The following is a 25,522-nucleotide window of genomic DNA, read 5'->3' as shown; positions in this document are numbered from 1 at the left end:
GTAGCCACTGGCATCCAATGCTTAGAGCCTGCCATTCATTAGAAGTTGCAAAATTGTGATACTGCAGTTCTGTTGTTCCTTCTTCATTTATTTGCTGGAATACTACTATAAAGAAAAACTTGGCCTCTCTACTATTTTTAATTGTTTATTTATAGAGATTCACATACCATACAGTTCACCTATCTGAAGCATGCAATCTAGTGGTCTTTAGTATTTTCGTAGAGTTGTGCATCAATCACCACAATTAATTTTAGAACACTTCATTAACCTCCAAAAAATCCTACTCATCTTCACTGTCACCCCGCAAACCTGGCAGCCCTAAGCAATTACTAATCTAATTTCTGTCTGTAGATTTACTGTTCTGGACATTTCAAATAATATGTGGTCATTTGTCACCAAGTTCTTTCACTTAGTATAATGTTTTCAGTATCCACTGATGTTATAGCATGTATCAGAACTTTATTCCTTTTTATGGCCAAATAATATTCCATTGTATGGATGTACTGCGTTTTGTTTATCCATTCATCAGTTGATAGACATTTGGGTTGCTTCCACTTTTTGGCTATTAGGAATAATGCTGCTGTGAACATTTTTGTACCAGTTTCTGTGTGAGCTTAATGTTTTCATTTTTCTTGGATATTTACCTGGAAGTGTCATTGCTGGGTCAAATGGTAACTCTAGGTTTAACCATTTAAGAAACTGCCAGACTGTTTCCTAAATCAGCTACACAATTTGACATTCCTGTCAGCAGTATAAGAGGGTTCTAGTTTCTCCAACATTGGTTATCTGTCTTTTTTATTATAGCCCTCCTAGTGGGTGTGAAGTGTCTGATTGTGGTTCTGATTTGCATTTCCCTGATGAGTAATGATGTTGAGCATCTTTTCATATGCTTATTGGCTGTTTTTCTATCTTTGGAGAACCATGTATCTATCTATCTATCTATCTATCTATCTATCTATCTATCTATCTATCTCTATTTCCTTGACCTAATTTTTAATTGAATATATGTCTTTTTATTATTGAGTTGTAATAATTCTTTGTATGTTCTAGATAGAAGTCCCTTGTCAGAAGTATGATTTGTAAAATTTTCTCCCATTCAGGGTTGTCTTTGTACTTTCTTGATATCTTGGTGTTCTTTGAAGCATAAAAGTTTTACATTTTTGATGATGTCCAGCTTGTTTTTTCTTTTGTTGCTTGCACTTTTGGTGTTTTATCTAGGAAACTGTTGCCTAATCCAAGGTCATGAAGATTTGTGTGTGTGTTTTATTCTGAGTTTTGTAGTCTTAACTCTTACATTTAGGTCTTTGATTCATTTTGAGTTAATTTTTGTATATGTTGTCATCCGCTCTTTGGTTACCCAGTGCTACAGCTAAAGGCAGGATCAATGCTTGATTTTTTTCCCATTTATTTACCATTTATCATAATAAGTCATTGGTTCCCTAATCATCCTATGAAGTTGTAGTTTGGGGGGTTTTTCTTGTCATTATGTATGTATGCTTAGATTTCATCATGAGTTTGTATTATAATAAAAATAATTACGTTTTAAAAAATTTGTGTACTGTGACACATGTATGCAATAGAGAGAGAAAAGTGATTTTGTGGTTTGTTTTTTTCTTTTTTTAATCTTGTTTCTTATCCAGTTGTCACATCCTAAATTTTCATCTACCCAATTGTCTTCCAGAAACATGCCAAAGGCCAGGATTTGTTTGATCAGATTGTGTACCACTTGGACCTGGTGGAAACAGATTACTTTGGCCTCCAGTTCCTTGACTCTGCCCAGGCTGCGGTATGTATGCCTTTGATTCCTTACAGGATGGATTGGCTTTTCATGCTAATCACAGATCCACAGTTGCTAGAAATTGGTAGAGAAAAACAGGAGTAAAACTGTGATATTGTTGCAGTAAGGAGCATGGGGATGGAGGTGCTGGCACCCATGTGAGATGATGCATCCGTGGTGCCCCACCCTGGAGATGGCCAGTACCTGCGAAAGGAAGAGGAAGATGTGTTCCTGTTACACATGGGGATGCACTAGGGGAACCTTTCCAAGCATAGGGATGCAGTGTGGGCACATCTCTAGAGTAGGTAGAGAGAAGAAATATCATTATAGAAATTCTTTTAAGGATGCTGCTTGTATTTAACCAGCAGAAGAGGCTGTGCTACCCTCCTCTCCTGGACTCTTGCCAGGTGTAGCAAGCAGGTGCTGTGAGCACAGCTGAATTGCAGCCGGGCTTAGTGGGCTCAGGGGCTGGGCAGTCGGAGCGGGTCTTGGCATTGCTCGAGAACCATCTTGCAGCCTCCAGCAGGTTGCATTAGGTCAGCAAAGACTTCCCCTGCTTTGCCTGAGACAGAACTGTGTGCAGTGGAGGTGCTCAAGTACGTGAACTCGACACAGCTCAGAACCACTCTTTCATTTATTTTAATTTCTTTATTTATTTTATAACTGACCTACAGTACTATGTTAGTTCCTGTTACACAATGTAGTAATTCAGTATTTCTGTACATTTCTAAATGATCACCCTGAAAGCCTATTTACTACCCGTCACCGTACAGAGATATTACCTTATTACTGACTGTATTCTCCACACTGTACATTTCATACCTGTGACTCACTTATTTTGCAACTACTAGATGTTTGTATGTCTTAATCTCCCTCACCTATTTCTATCTCCCTCCTTCCCCCCCGGCAACCACCTGTTTGTTCTCTGTATCTGTAACTCTGTTTCTGTTCTGTAATGTTTGTTCATTTGTTCTGTTTCTTAGATTCCACGTATAAGTGATATCTTACCATGTTTGTCTTTCACTATCTGACTTATTTCACTTAGCGTAATACCCTCTAGGTCCCTCCATGTTGTCACAAATGGCAAGATTTCATTTTTTTTTATGCATGAGTAATATTCCATTGCGTATGTATTATAGATACCACATCTTCTTTATCCATTCATCTATTGATGGGCACTTGGGTTGCTTCCATATCTTGGCTATTGTAAGTAACAGTGCAACGAACATAGGGGTGCATATATCTTTTCTAATTAGTGTTTTTTTCCTTTGGATAAATATCTGGGAGTGGAAGTGCTGGATCATATAGTAGTTCTATTTTTAATTTTTTGAGGAACCTCCATACAGTTTTCCATAGTGGCTGCATCAATTTACATTCCTACCAACAGTGCATGAGGGTTTCCTTTTCTCCACATCCTCGCCAATACTTGTTATTTGTTGTGTTTTTGATAATAGCCATTCTGACAGGTGTGAGGTGATAGATACCTTGTTGTGGTTTAGATTTGCATTTTCCTGATGTTTAGTGATATTGAGCATCTTCTCATGTTTCTGTTGGCCATCTGTATGTCTTCTTTGGGAAAGTGTCTATTCAGATCCTCTGCCCATTTTTAAATAGGATTGTTTGGGTTTTTTGATGTTGAGTTGTATGAGGTCTTTGTATATTTTGGATATTAACCCCTTATCAGATGTATCGTTTGCAAAGATTTTCTCCTGGTCAGTAGGTGGCATTTTCATTTTGCTGATAGTTGTCTTCACTGTGCAAAAGCTTTTTAGTTTGGTGTAGTCCCATTTGTTTATTTTTGCTTTTGTTTCCCTTGCCTGAGGGAGACATATACAAAAAATATTACTAAGACCACTGTCAAAGAGCATACTGCCTATGTTTTCTTCTAGAAGTTTTATGATTTCAGGTCTTACATTTAGGTCTTTTATCTATTTTGAATTTCTTTTTGTGCATAGTGTGAGATAGAAGTCCAATTTGATTCTTCTGCATGTAGCTGTCCAGATCTCCCAACACCATTTATTGAAGAGACTGTCTTTGCCACATTGTATATTCTTGCCTCTTTTGTCATTGATTAATTGATCATATAAATGTGGGTTCATTTCTGGGCTCTCTATTCTGTTCCATTGACCTATGTGTCTGTTTTTGTGTCTGCACCATACTGTTTAGATTACTGTAGCTTTGTAGTATAGCTTGAAATCAGGGAATGTGGTACCTCCAGCTTTGTTCTTTTAAAAAGCAGGAAAGACTTCAGGGTCTCCCTTCCCAACAAAATCTAGCTTTGGGTTTCAAAGAGAATTTATTCAGGAAGCTAAAAGTATTTATTAAGTGCCTGTTATGCACTGGGTCCTGTTCCAAGCAGTGGATAATGCAGTGGATAATGCAGTGGATGTATGTAATACCTATGTAACATGACTGGTGGTAATAAGTGTTAAGAAAAATAAAGCAGAGTGAGGTGTTAGACAAAGTAAAGGGAGGGTGAGGGAATAGACAGAGTAAGGGGCAGTGCTATCTTAGACAGAGTATGAAAGGGTGAGTTCCCTGGTAGAAGATGTTTGAGCTGAGACCTGGAGCTCCTCATCTGTGGCTAAGCCTTTCTACCTGAAAGACACTTTTTAGTGACTTCTGGGGGGCTACCCATGATGGTTGTAAGGAGATGCTCAAAGTCGATGCCTGGAAATTGGATCTGCCTGAGATGGTTACTGTGATGCTCAGTCTGCAGTGATAACGGTGGAGCCAGGACTTAAGTGCGCCCGGGCTACAGTGCCTGCTGGGCAGACACTCCCCTCTGCTCCCACTGGATGGCCCCTCTACACCACTGACTTCCTCTCCACCTTCAGGACCTCCTGTCTGCTGACAGCCCACTACCCCACCCCCCTGACTGTTGCCACAAACACCCCAGCTGCCTCCTTGAGTTCGTGGTCCTGATTCCTTCCTGTGAGCCGGAGACTCTCACTCTGGCCACTGTGGCCCTGAGGAGGGCAGACCAGCTTTTCCCTGTCCCCTCCCCCGTGCAGTTCTGCTTCCTTTGAGGTTGGACTGCCCAGTGCTGTGCCCTCTGACCTCAGCGCTCTCCTTCCCATCCTTCAAGGCCTCTGGTGCCTGTTTTTCTCTTCCCTGGGCAACCTCAGAACTCAAATTGCTGACCCCTCTAAACATTCCAGACATGGTTTCCTCTCACTGAAGCTTCGGTTGAGCAAACCTCACACAGATGCACTTCTGGTCCTTTCACCACCGCAATCACTCCAAGATCCGGAATTCTGTCATTTCTCAACCCATGACAACGTCCCGTGATCGCGTCCTTCCAGTTCTTCTACATGTGGCCTTGGCCCACGACAACTCCTCCTACTCTGTCCTTCCTCCCGGCCTGGCGAAGCTCAGCTGTCTCACCTGTGTCCCCTCTTGCCCTTTGACTGTCCCTGGCCTCCCTTTGACACACGCGCACGCCCATATGCTTCCTCTGCTGCTTCTCCCGGGCTGCCAGGCGTTGCTGGAGAGCCACGGGCTGTGCGTTTTGGCACCAGCACAAATCACAGATCACAGGTTCAGCAGAGTCCAAGCCCCCGAGCTGTTCTTGGAGCCTCATTATCCCCCAGTGGGCTCTGGGGGTTAATCCCAACTCTGGAATGCCCCAGGGTTCCCCTCTGACTCTGGATCACAGGCCCGTAATCCAGTTCCCACAAAGACTGGTCTCATGGTTGGCCTTGCCACCTACTGAGAAGACCGGGTCATTTAGCTGAAACGCCTTGAGTTTTCTTCCCTGCATCTCAGAGTTTCTCTTTTCTCTCTGTCCATCCTTTTTACTACTTTGTTTTAAGGGAGTTTGCCTGTTTCTCCAGCATTTACTCACTACACCTGCGTCAGAGTTCCATTTCCGGTTGCTTCCTGGGTGCTGAGTTCAGAGTCCTCCTTGCTGTCCCCAGCATCTGACACTTGCCAGCCCTCCTCATCCCGGAAACTCTTCTCTATTCTGCCTTCTCCTGTTGTCCTAACATGTGTGGTATCTTTGGCTTCAGATTGTTTATGGCCCTGGACTGAGTCAGACCTGGACCTTACTCTTGGTTCTGCCCCAACTCATTTGATGGGCTTTAGATAAGCCACCTTTTCTCCCTTGGGCTCAGTTTCCTCATCTGTAAAATGAGGTTCTTTTATTTATTTGCTTATTTTTGGCTGTGTTGTTTCTTCATTGCTGCGCGGGCTTTCTCTAGTTGCGGCGAGTGGGGGCTACTCTTCGTTGCAGTGCGCGGGCTTCTCATTGCGGTGTCTTCTCTTGAAGAGCACGGGCTCTAGGCCTGCGGGCTTCAGTAGTTGTGGCTCGCAGGCTCTAGAGCGCAGGCTTAGTAGTTGTGGTGCACAGGCTTAGTTGCTCCGTGGCACGTGGGATCTTCCCGGACCAGGGATTGAACCTGTGTCCCCTGCATTGACAGGTGGATTCTTAACCACTGCGCCAGCAGGGAAGCGCCTATTTTTTTTTCTTTTGACCACCCCAGGCAGCATGTGTAATCTTAGTTCCCCGACCAAGGATCAAACCCGCGCCCCCTGCAGTGGAAGCATGGAGTCTTAACCACTGGACTGCCAGGAAAATCCCTAAAATGGGGTTCTTGGACCTGTTCTCCCAAGAGCTCTTCTAGTTCTAATGTCCAGTGATCTGAGTCTAAAGAAGAGGCAGGCGTGTCTGCCCCACAAATCTTCTCTAGTCAGGGAGAAGGTACCTGTTATTTCTGCCATTAGAGCCAAGTACCTGTTGTTCTGGTGGCGTGTCCTCATCCCCAGGCGACTGCTTTCCAGCCACACGGGTTCCCAGAAAGCCGAGGATGTGACTCCACCATGAAAGGCTCTGCTGTGAGCCTCTGCTCACTTGGCTGCCGGGCTTTCCCGTCCGCTGGTGCCCTGGCCCTGTGCAGTGGGAGGGATGTTCACGGTGAGATCCAGGCGTCCTTCCCAGGCCACACACCTGCAGACGCTCAGATTCTGCAGGTGCTGAAGCCTTTCAAGCATGCAGCTCTGTGAATATGATGCGCTTTTCTTCCCCACAAGAGCAGGCGTAGGGTCCTCGTCTGCCGAACTCTGAGGATCCTGGAGATGTGGGGCAGCGACAGCTCCCAGGCCTCTTCTGCTCATCGGTTTGACATCTAAGCTGGGCTCATGGTAGGCTGGGTCTGGTACTGCCCGCGCCTTGCTTGTGCTGGTTCCCCTCCCGGGACACCCTTTCTCATCCCGTTTAAACTTCTGGCCATCGTTCAAGACCACCTCTGATGACAGCCCTTCGTGCAGCATGTCCTCAACCCCCAAAATGTTTTTCCTCCTCTGTGTAAACCTGAGCTTATTTTACCCTCCCTGGCAGTTTGCTCATGTGGCCTCAGGGTCATTCTTTGTGTATATGAACAAACCTTTCTGATTAGATCCTAAGACTTAGGTCCTCCTCTTCTTAGCTTGGTGACTATTGGTGACAAAGGCATACAACCTAGAACTTTCGTCCTTAGCCCCGGAAGGGACCTTAGGAGCCATTTGTCAAATTTCTCCATCTCTGGTGGTGAAACCAAAGTCCTTAGACCTTGGCAGGTCACTCAGCGAGTAGCGCAGCTTGTGGGCGAACCCAGGTTTTCCGATTTCGGGTTTTAAGTGTTCTTTTCGGTACACTGTACTCTGGAACCTCAGTTTTCCTAACACCAAGGTGAATGTAGTAACGTCCATTTCAGAGGGAAATTGAAGGACTGAGTTAATGGAAGAGAAAGGGTTTTGTAATCCAGCATGGGTGTGGGTCTCACTTCTTCCCAGCTGGGCAGGCCGGGGGGGACCAGATGTCATCATGGCCCCCAGAGCTGATGCCCTGAGGTTAGCTGGAACCTCAAGGCTGCCCTGTCCGTGGGAGAGACCTTAGCGATTTAGATGAGACCTCTGGGAAAGTTCGCTGAGCCAATGATTTTTCCCAAAGGCCTGGGACAAAGCATCTGGTGGCAGGTGTGATAGATGGGGGCTCAGAAGGGAACGGTCCACTTGGCTATTGGCTTATTGCCCCATAATCGAGGCTCCTGCAAGGAATGATGTCCCCACCCAGCCCCTAATATGCAAATCAGAGGGCTGGGGGTTCCAGGGCTCTTGGCTGTCTGCATCCCCAGCTTATATTCCCAGCTTGCTGCAGAAAGCCAAGCCTGGTTTCCATAGTGCGCAGCCCAGCCCTGAAGCAAGGTCAAAGTCTATTGGCTTCGCCTATTTTTAGCAGTTGGGGCTGGGGACCTCCTCTTTCCCTTTTCTATATCAAAGCAGGAAAGCCACCCAGGAACCCACTCTGTAGCTCCCACTTTGACACATCTCAAAGCAGGGGCAGGGGTTCTATTTGTACATATCAAAGCTTTCTTCCGAGAGCCCAGGGCTCTGGCCTACACCCACCCAGCTTTCTTAGACTGTTCTGATAGATGCTGTTTACTGAGTTTCTACTCTGATGAGCTCTGAGGCAGGTATCAAACTAGAGGCATTATATAACTCTTGTTTAACATTCAGCGTTGATCTGTAAAGCTGGCCATAAAGCAGACCCATTTCACAGATGAAGAAGCTGAGGCTCACTAGAAACCTTGTAAAGGCTAAAGTAAGGGACAGAGCCGGGATTCAGAACCTGGTCTCTCATTCCAAAGGCCAGCACTTTCCACTGGGTTATACTGACTCCATTACACAAGGGAACATCACACCCACCCCCACACAGCCACACCTGTGGAAAGAAAACATTCAGTCAGTAGCCATTCAGCAAACTTTGACTTGGAGCTTACTCAGTGGCAAGCTCTGTGGTGCAGAGGTAGGCTGGACAGTGTCCCCACCTGCCACATTCTGGTGAGGGAGACAGACAAGTGGTCCCTTGGAAAACTGGGGGCTCAGTTTTTTTTTTTAATGATAAATATAAAATTACCCAATAAAATATCCACCACAGTTAGTGTACTTAAAGTATCTTAGGACTCAGAGTCTTGGAGCAGAAAACCAATCCCAGAATTTCAGTGTTAAGATCCTGAAACCTGGAAAGTTAAGTCTCAGACTATACTGTTCACGGTTATAGACCGTACTGTTCACTGCCCTCTCGTCTGTGAGCCCGGAGGCTGAGTGTTGCTGATGAGGTGATCAGGGTATCAGAGGGGAAGGGCGAACATGGGGTGGGCCGCAGCCACAGAGGATGAGAGGACTTTGCCAGGCAGAGGAGCGGCAGGGATTTGGGGCTGGAGTAACCATAGCCCCACCAAGCAGAAGTCTCCGTCCCCATCTCGGGGTGGGTGTTCTACAGGGTAGGTGTAGCCATCCTCAGTCCCTTCCAAAGCCCCACCCAGCGTGAAAAGGGAGCATTTCATGGTGGTCCGTTTTGCAGCAAGGAATCCGGAAAAGGTGGTTTTGGGCCTTTGTCTCAGACTTGTGAGGTGTTTTTCATCTGGTTTTTGCAGCACGGAATCGGGTAGATGGGTGATTAGAGGCCCAGGGCTGTGAGGGGAGGTTGACACACAGACATGGTGACTGCTGGAAGGACTCTGTGGACGCCAGAGGGACTGTTGTGGCTTCACCCTGATGGGTGCCTGGAATGTCATCACATTTGCCGCTTGTGTGGACACTGCCGGCGCTCCTACCGTTTCAGATGTATGTGGAGTTAGGGTTGGAGAGTATAAACACTAGTAGTGGTAGGGAGGGAGACGCAAGAGGGAAGGGATATGGGAACATATCTATATATATAACTGATTCATTTTGTTGTAAAGCAGAAACTAACACACCATTGTAAAGCAATTATACTCCAATAAAGATGTTAAAAACAAGCAAACAAAAAAACACTAGTAGTGGGACATGTTACTGTCAGAGAAAGCATCTTAAACCCTTCCTTTCATTTGAACAGTTCATTACAGTTGCCGTGGACACTGAGTTGATTCTTGTGTTAGGGGACCGCTCAGTGCACAGATGAGGAAGCTGAGGGGATGGGGCAGGGGGCTTGCCCCTGGCCACATGCCAGGCAAGTAGCAGGGCTGGGACTTGAACTCTGATCTCCTGCCTCCTTCTCAAAGACGTGTGCAACAGCTCAAGAAATGCCTCAGGCCTCCCAGCAGCCTGCTTCTGAATGTTGGCAGAGCGAGTGTTTTCCTGTCCACGTGCAGGTATTGGCACTGAATGGGTAGCTATTGATAAAGGGAAGGGGTCTCTGCAATTGATTTAAATGAATCCCCAAGGAAAGCTCGAGTAGCTGGCATGAATGGGTTGACGGGGCTTCATGCTGAATGAGGATGAGGAGAGATCCCTCTGGTAGGCAGAGGAGGTGTGTCCTGCTGGGGTGTGGTGCGGCGACCCAGAGCACCGGATGCTGACACAGCCTGAGTTAGAATCCTGCCTCATTAGCGCTGTGACCCAGGGTACCTTGAGCCCTCTCCACGGCCACCTTCCTCTGCTCGAAGCCTGAGAAAGGGATGGATGTGACATAATGTAAAGGGTGTTTTTTCCAACACTACAAGCAATGGATTCTGACACTGTCTGCCTGAAGACAGTGTCGGATTAAGGGCTCGCTCCCTCAGACTCCCCACCAACCCCCGCACCGCACATACACACACACTTCAGGTGCTAATCCCAAGTCCACGTTGTCACCTGTGCTTCTGACCTACTGGCTGTAGGTAGGAGTTTCCCATGACCCGCTCCGTGGGTTTAATTTGCTGGAGCCAATCGCAGAAATCAGGGGGACAGTTTACTTACTAGGTTACCAGTTTACTGTAAAAGGATATAACTCGGGAACAGCCAGTTGAAACAGATGCATAGGGCAAGGTATAGGGGGTGGGGAGGTGTGGAGCTTTCATGCCGTCTCTGAACACGCCGCTCCTCCCAAATCTCCGTGTGTTCACCAACCCAGAAGGTCTATGAACCTTGTCCTTTTGGGTTTTTACGGAGGCTGCACTACATAGACATGATGGATTAAATCATCGGCCATTGGTGATTGATCCAACCTCCAGCCCCTCTCCCCTTCCCAGAGGTCGGGGAGGTGGCGGGCGACTGAAAGTTCTAACCCTGTAATCAATCATGTGTTTGGTTTCCCTGGCAACAAGCCCCATCCTTAGGTGCTTTCCCAAAGTCACCTCATTCACGTAAACTCAGGTATCATTGAAAGGGTTTCATTATGAATGTTAAGACACTTTCACTGCTGTTACCACTTAGGAAATTACAAGGGTTTTAGGAGCTTTGTGCCAGAAACCGACAAAGACCGAATATATACATTTCTTATTATGAGTCACAACATCACACACAATAAGCTCCAAAAGTGTTCATTCTCTTTCTCTTTACATCCTTTGGATATGATTATCTCTCAGATTCCTTCCAGCGCTAATTTAAATGCAAACTTTTTACAAGACACTTTTTACAAGCCAAGAAAATCTAGAGGTACTAGAAAGCCACTTATGAGTTCCATCACTCAAACGTGATGGCCCAGGGTTGTACAGGCAGAGTTTTTAGACCCTCTTCAACCCCTGAGCTTCTCCTGGCCATTGTGATTCAAGTGCTTCTGTGTAGATTTTAGACAATTAACTTCTCTAACCAGCCTTATGTATGTTCTAATTCTAGAGCTGATGTACTATCAGAACAGATGGGCTTTGCCGGATCATCTCACATCTCGATTTATGGGAAGGGTTTTGCCAGATGGACTCGGATGAGAAATTCAGATCAGAAACCACCTAATACCTGTTAGAGTGTTTGAGTTAAATGTCTTGCCCTTTGAACTCAGCAAGGCACCTGTCTGTTTCCGGTGACTGGTTTAATGGTCTGTTAAGAGGGCTGGAGCCATTCGCCTTGGCCTCTGCCGACAGGTGGCCTGGCTGTACTTAGCCGAATGCAGGTGAACATCCAAGACAGGTCCTGCTGCTGCTGAATAGGGGGGCTTCAAGCCAAGTATAGGATATAATTTATTAAATGCCACATGGGGCCTGAGTGCCCCCAGCGTCTTCAAGTCCCAGGGTGGTCTTATGGGATTAAGCATGAGTGATCCGAGTCTGGTCAGCTCCTACAGCTAAGAAGAAAAGTCGGGTCATTTTGAGCTGGTTGGATACAAGATAGATTTTATCATCTCTTATTTTAGGCTTGTGACTGGATTTCTTAGCACCTCTGATGCAGATGAGCAAACCTGATCTGAACACCACAGGGTCAAGGAGCTCTTTAAATGGAGCCGCTTCTGATTCTCTTCCCGGCTTTGTGAGCCCCAGACTTTTCACAGGCCTCAATCCTGGCGGGTCCTGCTCTGTGCGGGGCTCTGTGGCTGGTGGCTAGGCGGGAAGGATGGAGGCCAGCACTCATGGATAAGGGGACTTCTTTGTTTTTAGATTTTTTTTTTTTTGATGCGGACCATTTTTAAAGTCTTCATTGAATTTGTTACAATATTGCTTATGTTTTGGGGTTTTTTTGGCCGCAAGGCACGTGGGATCTTATCTCCCCGACCAGGGATCGAACCCACACCCCTGCATTGGAAGGTGAAGTCTTAACCACTGGACCGCCAGGGAAGTCCCTGATAGGAGGGCTTCTTTAGCAGTGTGGTCAGAGGGAAAGGCGTCTGCTGTCCAGGAGGAGCATCTAGCCATGATCTGCCTGTCAGTTAACACGGGTTGTAGACATCTGGCTAATAAACCCTGAAATTGCTTGAGATTTCAGACAGCAGTTTTCAGAAGGGGTCGTGGATATTTCAAGATCCCCAGGCTCATTATTAGGACATATTCTTGGGTAGGAGAGGATGCAGGAAAACTTCAACACTGAATATTTAATGGGACCCTGGGGGCCTTTAAAAAACACTAAGGATCTGAGATTCTGTTTAATGATCTTGGGTGGGACCTGGGCATTTGTGATTGAAACACACAGCCAGGGTTGAAAACCACAGCTGAGGAAACGACACAGGTTGGGCCTGGATCAAGATTAGAGTTTGACAGTAGAGGGAGAGGAACAGTGGGCTGAAGTTTGTTCTATTCCAAATACAATAAGGAGACTTGAGAAGGGAAAGAGATGGGACAAGCTCCTTTCATCTCTGAGCCTCTGGGGCTAATAAGATTAGAAGGCTGGTTGCAGGGAGAACTTTCCTTGCCTGCTAAGGATAAATTGATTTGAAAGTGAGGCGAAGAACAGGTTTAGCCAAGCCATTAGCATGATACTTACTTTGGCAGGAAGGTAAATATTATGTTTGTATCAAGTCTTTATCTGTCCTCCCAGGGGCTAAGGTCCAGCATTTCCAGCTTCGTTGAGGGCAGCAGTGAGACTGAATTCTAATGATACAAATTGATCATCAGAAACTGCCCGATAGGCAAGTGATGAATGAATGATGGAAGTTGGCAACCCAGCCCACCTCCCCGCACCGTGAAAATAATATTCCCGTTCAAAGGAAAAAAACTATGCAGAAAATTAAAAAAGAAAAACAGTAGACGTCATTTCCAGTCCCACATTCAGAAATAACCTCTATAAATTCTTCTAGACATGTTGATAGGAAATAATAATTTTCTATAAAGGGATCCCACCTGCCTTTTTTTTCCATCTCACATTGTGCCGTGGATCTCTTGCCACGTCAATAAATATAGGCCTAAATAGTTTTAAAGGCTGAATAGTATTTCATTATATGGAGGAGCCATTGTTTTAATCCATCTTTGTTGATGGACATTTAGGTCATTTTCCATTCAAAGCTATGAACAGTGAGATAAAGCATCCTGTCCACGAGCCTTTGAGATAGGCATCCGGCTATGGGGATCCGGTGCTTTGATCACACGGTTGCCTAGCTGGGGAGTGGGGTTGACAGAGCCCACGGTCTCCCATTGCACTGCTCCCAGCTTATGGTATTATAATTCATCTCTTATTTGCTTCTGTGTTTCCTTATCCCCCTCCTCCCACACGGTCAGAGTGGGCTCTTTGGTGAGTGGTAGAGTGCACTGTACTCACTTAGTCCCACCCTTTCTCATTATTAGAATGTGCAGAGTTTAGATTGCTTCTGAAAGTATCTTGACGGTCAGCAGAATGGCCTCGGATTTTGAACAGCTAGTGAGAAACCTGCTGCGGGCTGTGTTGTTCCAACATCCTAACAGCGATGTTCCACGTGCATGGGATATTCATAAAGGGATGGGAGGGTCTCTGTTTGCCTCATTCAAAAAATTATGTTGAACATTTATTTCTCAAGCATCTGATAAGGGCCTGCTGGGTGCCAGGCTCTGTGTTTGGCACAGGAAACTCAGAGATGATTGAGTGCGTGGTCCCTGCCCTTCGAGGCTCGTGTTCACCTGGAGGGGCTCGCAGTTTCATGTTCCTAAATGTTGCTTTCCATGGAAGTCGAGCTCCTGAGGCTCCTCAGGACTGTAGTGTCAACAACTTGAACGTTTAAATGAGGGAAATGGTTTTGCAGTTTCCTTGGATGGATAAGACTGAAGTGGTGTTTCTGGTGAAAGCTAGAGGAAGTTGAAATGCCTTCATGGACCAGAGCAGGATTCTCTCAGGCAAATCCCCTCCTGTCTTTCCATCTTCAGTGCGGGTCATTTAAAGGGTCGTGAATTTTGGTTTTAAATTTTAGAGTTTAGGGCGACAGAATGCCCAGACCTGTGTATGAGCAGAGATTTTCGACGGCGGGGCTTGTAGTCATTACTAGATTAACGGAGACTTGGTTGTAACTTGAGAAAACTCAGAAGGAAAAGGCAGTTGGTGGCTCCGCTGACTAGAAGGGACTGTATAGATCAATGAGGTAAAGGATGTTAGGTTATTTTAGGCACCTCTTTGGAAAGCTAACTCTCCCCAGGAGAAATGCTCTTAATGTGCATAAGCACAGATATTTTTTCTTTTTTTTAATTGAAGTATAGTTTATTTATAATGTTGTGTTAGTTTCAGGTGTACAGCAAAGTGATTCAGTTATATATATATAGTTTTTCAGATTATTTTCCATTATAGGTTGTTACAAAATATTGAATATGGTTCCCTGTGCTCTACAGTAAATCTTTGTTGCTTATCTAGTTTATGTATAGTAGTTTGCATCTGTAGTTTAATCCCAAACTCCTAATTTATCCCTCTCCCCTTCCCCCTTTGGTAACCATAAGTTTGTTTACTATTTTTGTGAGTCTGTTTCCATTTTGTATATAGATTCATTTGTATTATTTTTTAGATTCCACATATAAGTGATATCATGTAATATTTGTCTTTCTGTGACTTACTTCACTTCGTATGATAATCTCTAGGTCCATCCATGCTGCTGCAAATGGCAATATTTCATTCTTTTTTATGGCTGAATAATAGTCTCTTATACACACACACACACACACACACACACATATATCTTCTTAAACCAGTCATCTGCTGATGGGCACTTGGCTTGGCTATTATAAATAGTGCTGCTATGAACATTGAGGTGTGTGCATCTTTTCGAATTAATGTTTTCAGTTTTTTTGGATATATACCCAGGAGTAGAATTGCTGGATCAAATGGTTCTATTTTTCATTCTTTAAGGGACCTCCGTATTGTTCTCCATAGTGGCTGCTCCAATTTACATTCCCACCAGCAGTGTATGAGGGTTCACTTTTCCCTTATCCTCTCCAGCATTTATTATTTGTAGACTTTTTGTTGATGCCCATTCTGACCCGTGTGAGGTGATACCTTGTTGTGGTTTTGATTTGTATTTGTCTCATAATTAGTGATGTTGAGCATCTTTTCATGTAGCACAGGTATTTTTATACCATTCCAAGCTGTTTGCAGATCCCCAGCCTAAGAGCTCGTGATCTGGTACAATCCCTGGTTTTAATTACTAAGAGTTGTAGGGCAGGGTAACTCCAAGGGACTGTGTAATCTTACTGATGAACTATTTCTAAGAAAAACTTTTTTTCTTTCTTTCAGCACTGGCTGGATCATTCCAAACCCATAAAAAAGCAGATGAAAAGTAAGTAAGCAGAATTTAGTTTACTACCTTCTTTTATCAGAGAGTAAACTCCTTTGCCAATGTTTTGAGGTATTACATTTTCATTAGAACTTGGGAGCATTTTCAAATGGATTCAATTTTAAGGATGACTTTTAATTTCCTAAGGCTGGCTAAATATTAGAGTTTAAAATTTGAATAAGAGTTTTTAGTAGATGTTAAAAAACAGACTAAGCCCTCATTTGAAATCAGACACTTCTCCCAATGAGGACTGATAAATATGCTGTTCAGAAACATGACTTTATACCTGTGACATTCATTTTCTCGTGAGTTATGAAGTAGATTCAGAGAATGGGAGAGCAGGAAGGATCTTTGACAGTCTGGTCCAGCTCTCTGATTTTATAGTTGTGGTAACCAGATTTCTTCAGTGTGGTTTATGTATGAGTAATTTTTTTTAATTTAATACTTTCAAGGGTTTTTTTTACCATAGGTTTTTTTTTTTTTTGTGGTACGCGGGCCTCTCATTGTTGTGGCCTCTCCCGTTGCGGAGCACAGGCTCCGGACGCGCAGGCTCAGCGGCCATGGCTCACGGGCCCAGCCGCTCTGCGGCATGTGGGATCTTCCCGGACCGGGGCACGAACCCGTGTCCCCTGCATCGGCATGCGGACTCTCAACCACTGCGCCACCAGGGAAGCCCTACCGTAGTATTTTTAGATTACAGAACACTTGACTGTTTATGTGTCACTTTCCTTTAGCCCACTTAGTATTTTGTTAAAAGTTAGTATCACTTTGGAGTATCTTGGCAATCAGGGGTGAAAGTGAAAGGTTAGCTCTTAGTAATTCATCTAGATGATGAGGGTTTTTTTCCAGGATGAGATTACTAGCTAAACTATCTTTTGTCAAAACCGAAGTCCATTTTAGTTTTCCAAACTAGTATTGAAAAGAACTTACTAGCTTTGTATGTTCCGTTGTTACCTCCCAGAGTCCGTGGTGGATATGTTAATAGATTTAACATGTTTTTCCTTTTGTCCATTCTGTGATCTTCAAAATTGGGGAAAAACATCTTCAACCTTCCATCTCCAAATGCTTAGTTGGACCTGCTTATGCTTTGCACTTTCGAGTTAAATATTATTCTTCAGAACCGAACAACCTTCGTGAAGAGTTTACAAGGTAGGACAAGATGCAAAACAAGATCCTCCTACCCACCCACACCCCGTAGCACCTGCCTTACTTACAATCCACGGGTCTTCTAAACTGTGGGTTTGCCGCCTCTTTCATCTGCTGTCTTTATATTCCGAGCAACTGTTATTAGCACTTTGTGTGTGCTTATCTCTGTATTCTGTTGAAAATCCACACTTTGCTTGACTGGACCTTTTTCATAGTGAATCAGAATTTTAAAATTTATTTTCTTGTCACGTTCCTATTTTGTTGGACCTTGGGTAGATTGGCTAGTTGGTCTATGGCACTTTAATTTTGTCTCAGATACAAAAAGAGAAGGCAGATATTAGAAGAGCATCTCTGCCTCCAAAATTGCCACCTTATTTTTTTAAGCAACTGCAAAATATTCCCTTGATGGTTATAATATCAAAGTTGTTAGAATTCCGTCACGGTATCTTTCCGCCCCACCGAATTTATTTTATAGTGCACCTGCCCTTGCCTGTCTCTTAGACTTCAGAAATAGCGTCAAAGCAAAAGAGGCTTAAAGAACATTTTACGTGTGGACTTTCCCTCCAGCCACCCTTCTATCAGTGAGATTCTCTACTCAGCCTTCTGCTGCTTTTGATGTCCCCAGAATCTCCTTGTCATTGTCTGTGATGGACAGTAGTGGTGACATGTAAGCTTCTGGGTGATCCATGGTGGTGGCCGCTGGCTTGGAGGTGACCCCCTAAGTAATACTTTAAAGACCGACTTTATCGCCATGTCCCCCATGGGAGCGGCCTGGGGGTTTCTGTGGTTAGGTTTTCCTGTAGGAATTGGAAGTTCTGGCCACGTCAGCGTTGTGTCCTCCTTGATGTGAGTACTCAGTTTAATGGTGGTTGAGCACTTCTCAGAAGTAGTAACATTCTGGAATGTACTAGAACCTTCACCACCACCCACATGTCTGCGTCACCCACATTGTCCTATATCCATTCCACAGAGAGTGACCGTGTGCATTGTTTTCAAAGTTCAAACAAATTACATTATCCTAGTGTTTCTCTTTAGAGTCCTTTATGAAGTGTGCTGCTTCTAGCTGTCATCAGAGCCAGTGATTCTTAACCAGGGTTTGTGAATCAGAAACACCTGGGAGGCTTTTGAACAAATCAGATTCCTGGGGACCACTCTTGTGTGTAAGCTTCTCATTCTGTAGGTATGGAGTGGAGCGTGGGCAGCTTTGCTTTTTACAAAGCACTGTAAGTGGTTCTGATGCCCACGTCTTCCTGGTAAAAAGAACACTTACTTAATCTTTTACTTCAGTGAACTGCACTTGTGTTATTTGCTGCCTTCCTCCCCATTTTCCGTTACCCCTGTGACCAGCTGCCATCCAATTCCAGGACTTTTGTTTCGTGTGTGTGTGTGTGTGTGTGCACACGTGTACTTTGGTTTTTCAAAGGCAGAGTCTGCAGTTAAACTGCATCAGAAAAAAAGCCTCCAGTGGTTGCTAACTACAGTCAGCTGTAAATTTTTTGGTACAATCAGCTGCAGCCTTTCTGGAATCTGCTGGTGGGCAGGCTGAGGGCCCAATGCAGTGGCTCTACCCTGCCTGTTGGATTGGACACGTTGCATGCTGCGTGTGAGCCCTGCGTGCGTGTGCATGTGTGTGTGTGTGTCTCTCTCTCTCCTGGAGCCCCCCAAGGGTGTGTGGAGGTGTCATTGGACTGTGCAGTGCTCCATGTTCCATCCTCCAAGTATCTTGCGAATTCCTCCATGCGCTCACCTTCCTAGCTAGATTCTGGGCTGCCTTCCTGGAGACAGGAGGAGATGCTTCCACCCAAGTTCTCATTTGATTTGGACTCCCTTTTTACAATGCAGAATTCCGGGCTGTGTGTGGGGTGGGATTTGTGATGGGAAGTCGGGGACTGGAAGCGGCTGGGGAAGAGTTACCCTCTTTTGACTTTTGTATATGTTTGTCAGGTACCTGTTTGTTTTACAACTCAGGCATGACATTCTTTCAGGAAAGTAAGTATGTTTTTGTTCTAACTCTTAACTCAGGATAGATCATAGTATATTTTCTAAATAGTTCACCGTGTGTGTTTTTTTTTAACTCTTTACGCTTGTTCCCTTTTCAAAATTCAAAAAAAGTACACCAGGCATTGTAAAGTGAGTCTAATACTTGGATCACAGTCATCATCATCTTATTTCACGTGATTACTATATGGCTTGAAGCATTTCCAAGAGCATTTAATATCTTAAGTGATGTGTATCTGGGAATAATTCTCTCCCTGATCACATCACTGCCCCATTCATAACGGCTTTTGTCGTATTTGTAAGCAAGATACGTTATTAGTATGTATACACTGACAAGTTTTTGGACCATCCAAAAGTCTCACTCATCACCATCTGCATTTAAGTCATGTAAAGAGGTTATGTTCTGATTCTAGTAGAAAGAGGTTTAGACATCTCATCTCATTTCCTTTTCCTCTCTTAAAAACGGTCTTTAAACACTAGGCCTCTGGCTATACAACGATTGTTGAGCGCAAGAACCACTGGCACTGAAATGGTTGGTTTCACAGGCAGTATGTATTTTAAGGATATGAGATTTCAGCAGTCATAACTTTTACAGTTGTGTCATTTTTTCACCAGCCATATTGACTATTTTCCGTTACATGAAAAACTAAGATATACTGAATCTAAAAAGCAATACCTGCTATTACTGACAGGAATACATTTTGATTTTGAATATAATCTGAAGGAGATTCAAAATGTGATTTCCGAATTTGGAAGCTCTCTGTAGAACATGTGCTATGAGAATCCTAGTGGAATGTACACTATAGAACAAGTAGATTGTACAGTGTATACATTTGCCTTATTCAGCCATGCAATACGGATCTTTGATTGTGTGTGTATTTCTCTCTCTCTCTCTCCATACTGTGCTTCTCATACTAAGAGCCTCTTAACTGGTGATTGTCTTTGGTCTGGAAACACATTAGTGGCGATGCCTCGCATTTGTACAGTACTTTGCAGTTTACGTGCACGTCAGCCTGGTTTACTGCATTCCTAGCAGAATGGTGTTCTGGCGGCCCCAGCGTTGCCTCTACCAGCTGGCCGTCTGTGGCCAGGACACTTGAACACTCAGTTCCTCATTTCTGAGGTGGGAATGGGGAGCACAGGCAACCCCCATCCTAGGGGGTTGACCCACTTGATGCATTGACCAAATTGGATAATATACATATATGAAAAGGCTTTGAAAACTATGAAGTGCTAGGCCAATGTGTGTCATTATTATTTTTCTAACTAAATTTGTAATAGTAAATATGAATGAGATCACTGGATTTGTAGTAATACACCTCTGTGGCGGTGCCTCAGTTATTCGATTGCTTGAGTGTATCCAGCTGTCCTGGCCATCTTAGATATGGTTTCTGTTTATTTGTAACACTATGACCTCGTTTCAAGAGAGAGTGAAGGCAGCTTGAAAAGATGCATGTACTAGACCAAGATAAAATAAGTTGAAAAATAATAAGGCAAAGGGAAGGCTTTTCATTCAGTTTCCCAAACTTCCCAGTTCTTGCCAGATTCAGTAAAATTGCCCACTCTACTTAGAGTTGAGAGGAGCTATACCTAGATGGGGTTATTTCACCATATGATGAGAGCTGACTTTGGGAAACAGGGAGTGTAAGTCAGCTTGTTCGCAGTTTTTAATGTAGACAGCAAAAATAGAAACCACCGAGAACAAAAATCATTATCTGAATATCACTACCTCCTGAGAAATGATGTTACTGACATTTTGTATAGTTACGTATATTAAAGTTCGTATTTACAGTTAATTTCTTTTCTTTTTTTCCCTTCCAAGGTTGAAATGCCCATATGAAACAGCTGTGGAGTTAGCCGCTCTCTGCCTACAAGGTACATTATTCCTTAGTGGTAATTAGCATTTTAAAGTTGTTGCTTTTCATTTCAACAAATGAGGGTCTCCTGTGTACCAGGCACAGTGATCTGGTTTGGTCTCCGTCCCCAAGTAGCTTTCAGTCCCATGAGGGCCTCGTGGCCGGATCACATACTCCGTGTGTACATACAGAGTACACCGTGGTTCCTTCAGGAAGAGAGCCCTGCAGAGGGCTTGGAAGGTGGAGGCCTTTCGGGGGAAGGGTAGATGGAGATGAACGGAGGAACCAAGGCACGAAGTAGAAAAGTGTGGAGAGGCACTAGCAGTTGATTGGTGTCAGAGGGCCAAGTTCAAAAACCTGGAGCGGCGGGTGACCTTGACCCCATTTAAAGTGCATGAACTTCGTGCTGTCAACACGGCGTCTTCGAAGGCTCTTGAGCGGGAGGCAGGCCTGGTCAGACGTGCATTTTAGAAAGGCCACAGTGACTGTGATGGGAGAAGGGATAGGGGCAAGACCAAGACTGGGGCTGGGGGTGAAGTGAGGAGGTGTAGCTGTAACAAAACGAAACTAAGGCTGGGGGTTAAACACACACCCCAAAGTAGCATCAGCGGTACAAGGAGAAGGACCTGGTCATTAGGCTCAGTGTTGAGAGAGGAGACAGAGATGACTCGTAGGCTGCTACCAAGGATGGGAGGTGGTGACAGTGAATGGTTAGAAGAAGAGTTGGGCTCCCATGGGGGGACATCTGTGTAGGGTCTCTTGACCGAGAGGGGCCAGTGGGGCCTCTGGGAGCTTCTTGAGTCTGTAGAGACCTGGCTCCACCAGACAGGTCAGGCTGGAAGCACTGACAGGGGAGAGTCATCAGCATGTGGGTGGGAATTGGACGGTAAGAGGGTTGCCTGTGTCTCAACGTTGACTGTTCCATCTGTCTGAAGCACTGGTGGATTTTTAGTTTAACATGCGCGAGAAACACTTGTTCAAGTTGCCAGCACTAATTAAAAGGATACTAATGTGTAACCGCATATAAGGAATTTCATCAGCGCATTGGATAGACATATATTGCGGACTCGTTTATCAGGGCTTCTATGGGATAATGAATTATGATGTATTCATTTATAACTACTATTTTTGAGTGCCATAGTAAGATTTGGCTTCTGACTTTTGTATTTACCAAGTTTTAAAAGTTGATCTAAGTCTTTTCAAATTATAAAATCAGTACAGGCTTATTATAGAATATCAGGACAGCAATCAGACAAGTAGAAGGAAGAAAGTAACCTACGGTCCTACCCACAGACAAGCAGAGTTTCTGTCTATGAGTTTGAGTTTTAAAAATGTAGTTCTGATCAGACTCATACACAAATTTTTTTGTATGATTTTCTACTTGGTAATTTTAGTACATATATTCTTTCTGTCATGTTTGTACTTATAAAGAAGGTTTTTAGTGACCAGGTTACTCCCATTCCCTGATACTTCCATTCCTTAGTCACCTTTACTGCTTATTTTTTTTCATTTATATATATATATATATATATATATATATATATATATATTTACATCTTTATTGGAGTATAATTGCTTTACGTTGTTTTGTTAGTTGCTGCTGTATAACAAAGTGAATCAGCTATATGTATACATATATCCCCATATCCCCTCCCTCTTGTGTCTCCCTCCCACCCTCCCTATCCCACCCCTCTAGGTGGTCACAGAGCACCGAGCTGATCTCCCTGTGCGATGCAGCTGCTTCCCACTAGCTATCTATTTTACGTTTGGTAGTGTATATATGTCCATGCTATTCTTTCACTTCGTCCCAGCTTACCCTTCCACCCCCAACCCCGCCCCATGTCCTCAAGTCCATTCTCTACGTCTGCATCTTTATTCCTGTCCTGCCCCTAGGTTCTCCAGAACCATTTTTTTTTTTTTAGATTCCATATATATGCATTAGCATGCTGGATTTGTTTTTCTCTTCCTGACTTACTCCACTGTGTATGACAGACTCTAGGTCCATCTACCACTTTAGTACTTATTATCTAGTGGGGGCTTGGCATATAATAGGTGCTCAGTAAGTGCAGAATGAAATTGAAGAGCCCCCCCCCCCCCAATGGACTTTGGCTGAAGGGCAGTCTGCCCATGTGGTCTGAAGGTACTTGTGTTGGAGGTAACCGTCTGTGCTAAATACAATGCTAAGCGCTTCACATCCATATTTTCCTGATACAGTGGTCCTTATGGTCCTTATGGTCCTTATGGCTTGGAAATGGACTGTCCACTTTGACCAATCTGTATTTCACCAGCTTGCCAAGTTGCGTCCACCCTAGAGTTTCTGAGCTGCCAGGGGGTCATACTGTCAGGCTTGGTGGCCCAGCAGTAGATGGCAGGGTGCAGTTAATGGGATGAAAGCATCCATGTCAGACCTGGGGCCGTCAGTCCACCTGAGAGGTTCTTCCTAAGGCCATTGGCACACGTCCTAAATGATTAGACGACGATGAGGCACAGAGGTCACCACTCTGCTTGCCCCCAAGTGGTGAAGGCATCACCCAGCTCTAGGAGAGCCATTTGCCTTGCCCTGCCGCCGAGGCAGACAAGAATACCAGCTGTCATTTGAACCCTTCTTGGAGAAATTACCTGTCTGAGTTGGAACCACAACATTAGTGTAATTTAAGATGCAGTCATTATGTCAGGTACAAAGACAAACTGAAGATGTGGACACAGAAATGGGGAAGTTTTTGTCACATTGTCTCTCCGTGTCCCCTCCTCCCCCCAGCCCATCAGTAAATGCTTCTAGTTCAGCCACAAAGAAGCCGGTTTGCCTTGGACTATGATCGCTAAGAGCCTCTGTGGGTTTGCACAGTGAAAGCTTGTGTACTTCTTCCCGTGCTTGAGCCTTGAATACGTGTCTTGCTGCAGTTGTCCTTGAATTGATGCCTCATGAGTTGTGATGCAGTGGCCCTGCTTGGAGGCTCTGCTCTTTGAGAACTAATTTTATGGTTGCTTTGGAAATCATTTCAGGCACAAAGAAGAAGAAGGGAGGAGAAGAATGGGATAGTCATTTGTTGTGTGTCCATGATCTTGTTTCATCTTTGTCAGTTTCCCTTTTGTGGATAAGGCATCAGAGACCCAGGACAGTGAAGTGACTTGCCCAGGTCACACAGATAGTATATGGTCAAGTTGGTAGTCAAGCCCTCCTGCCTCTGAGCTGTTTCCACCACGCCCCACACCCTTCACAGCTGGGACTCTGGCTGCAGAGTTCAAAGACGGAGCTAAGTGTCCTCTTGCTGGCAGGTTCTTGGAAGGCAGGCAGCAAAGTGTCCCCTTTGCCTGGTCTCGGGGGAACCTCGTCATTGGCTTCTCCCTCCTGTGCTTGATGATGTCAGATGCACAATTAACCCAGTCTTGTGCAGACACACCAGTAAACACAGGGCTCACTTTGGCCCATGGGTGCAATGTGGTTCACATCCAGGAGCTCTCTTCCCAGACTGCCCTTCTAGCTTTGCTAGGTCCCTAGCTTCAGGGTGACATCTTGGTCAGAGGTCAGTCGTGGCCCCCAGCCTTGGGAGCCCAGCCCTCACCTTTTCTGGGCAAATAAGTCACCATCTTCATCTGTGACTTTGCCCAAGGCGCCAAGCAGCTGCACATCCTGACCCAGACCACCTGGTGGTATCAGGGGTGCCGTCCAGTTGAGAGCTGCAGATGAGGGGCTGCAGTCAGGTGAGGGGACAGTCACTAGGTCCCCGCCCTGTGTCAGACACCGTCTCCTGCAGTCCTCCCACCACCCCTCCGAGTATGGTATTGCCGCTTCCTCTGTGTGGACAGGAACATTTTAACCTCTTCTCCTGCGAGCCAGCTGGAGTCCCTTTCCTGAAAGGTGGGCTCTGGGATTGGGGCTCAGAAGCCACTGGAAAGGGCTGCTGGGTCCATAGTGAGTTGCTGTCACTGGGGGTGTTCGGTCATTTGCTGGCTGGTCGGTGGGATGTCGTGTTAAGCAGTGATTCTCAGAGTGTGTTCCCTGGGAACATACTGCATCGGCTGCGTCAGCATCCCCTGGGAACTTGTTAGAAATGCAAGTTTTCAGGCCTTATTCCAGACCTATGGATTTAGAACCTCCGGGGATGGGGACCAGCAACGTGTGTTCGAACGAGCCCTCCAGGCAATTCTGGCGCATTCGAAAACCAGTGCTTTTCAAAGTAACGTGTGCACCACCCTCCTGGGGACGTGGTGGGTTTGCTCCAGCAGATCCAGGGTGGGGCCTGCGATTGTGCATGGTGAGCAGGCCCACGCCGCTGGTCTGCGGACCACACTTTGTGCGGCAAGGTATCAGAGGTAATTAGAGTTCATAGCAAACAAGGTACAGAGGAACCCCTGGAGGATTCCTTTTCCTTCTGAGGTCTGCCTCCTGCACTGCCAGGGTGGGGGGAGTGGAGACAGTGAGCTTTCTCATTCATGTCCTGGAGGAATGGGCCCCCTGTGTCCTCGGGCCCTGCATTCCCAGGGGCACTGGGCAAGAGCCAGGACCAAGCGGCGGCTTCGGGCTTTTTGCTGGGATCGCCTGCGTGGCCGCTGCTCCTTTCTGCACAGCCGGCTCCCTCCCAGCTTCTGCCTGAGTTGCCGCAGTTGCTCCCGGGGCCTTCTCACCCCCTCCTCCCTTACTCCTCACTCCTTCCTTCTCCCTCCTGCCTGATTTTTTCTCCCTGATTTCTGCCTGTACCGAATTCTTGATTGGTCCTCTCCAGCACTGCAGACTCTGGAGTGCTGTTCAGACCTACCCTTGACGAGAGCCTTGTTACATGGATGTTTCTGGGTGGGTCCCCATTGCCTGCAGTTGCCTTTTATTGCAAATTCAGGCACTACAATTTTGTGGGGGAAATGTAATCAGGGCCTCCC

General features: G+C 45.3%; 1 protein-coding gene across 5 annotated transcripts in view; it reads left to right on the top strand.

Moving 5' to 3' along the window:
* The window catches only part of EPB41L4B (erythrocyte membrane protein band 4.1 like 4B), a 144,247-nt gene that overhangs the window by 37,283 nt on the left and 81,442 nt on the right, over window positions 1-25,522 (top strand). For all 5 annotated transcript variants that reach the window (XR_012332628.1, XR_012332629.1, XM_019946442.3 and 2 more), the window contains exons 2-6: window positions 1,682-1,786; window positions 15,608-15,650; window positions 16,718-16,796; window positions 18,738-18,782; window positions 20,614-20,666. Coding sequence is in view for 3 of the 5 variants with exons in the window: in XM_019946442.3 (XP_019802001.1) it covers window positions 1,682-1,786; window positions 15,608-15,650; window positions 16,718-16,796; window positions 18,738-18,782; window positions 20,614-20,666 (325 nt within the window). In the remaining 2 variants the exon portion in view is untranslated. The remainder of the gene's footprint in view (window positions 1-1,681; window positions 1,787-15,607; window positions 15,651-16,717; window positions 16,797-18,737; window positions 18,783-20,613; window positions 20,667-25,522) is intronic.

Source organism: Tursiops truncatus, chromosome 6, assembly GCF_011762595.2.
Source record: "Tursiops truncatus isolate mTurTru1 chromosome 6, mTurTru1.mat.Y, whole genome shotgun sequence".
In the NCBI taxonomy this organism is placed as follows: Eukaryota; Metazoa; Chordata; class Mammalia; order Artiodactyla; family Delphinidae; genus Tursiops; species Tursiops truncatus.
Note: the sequence above shows the minus strand (reverse complement) of the source record. Positions and strands in the feature narration are given on the sequence as shown.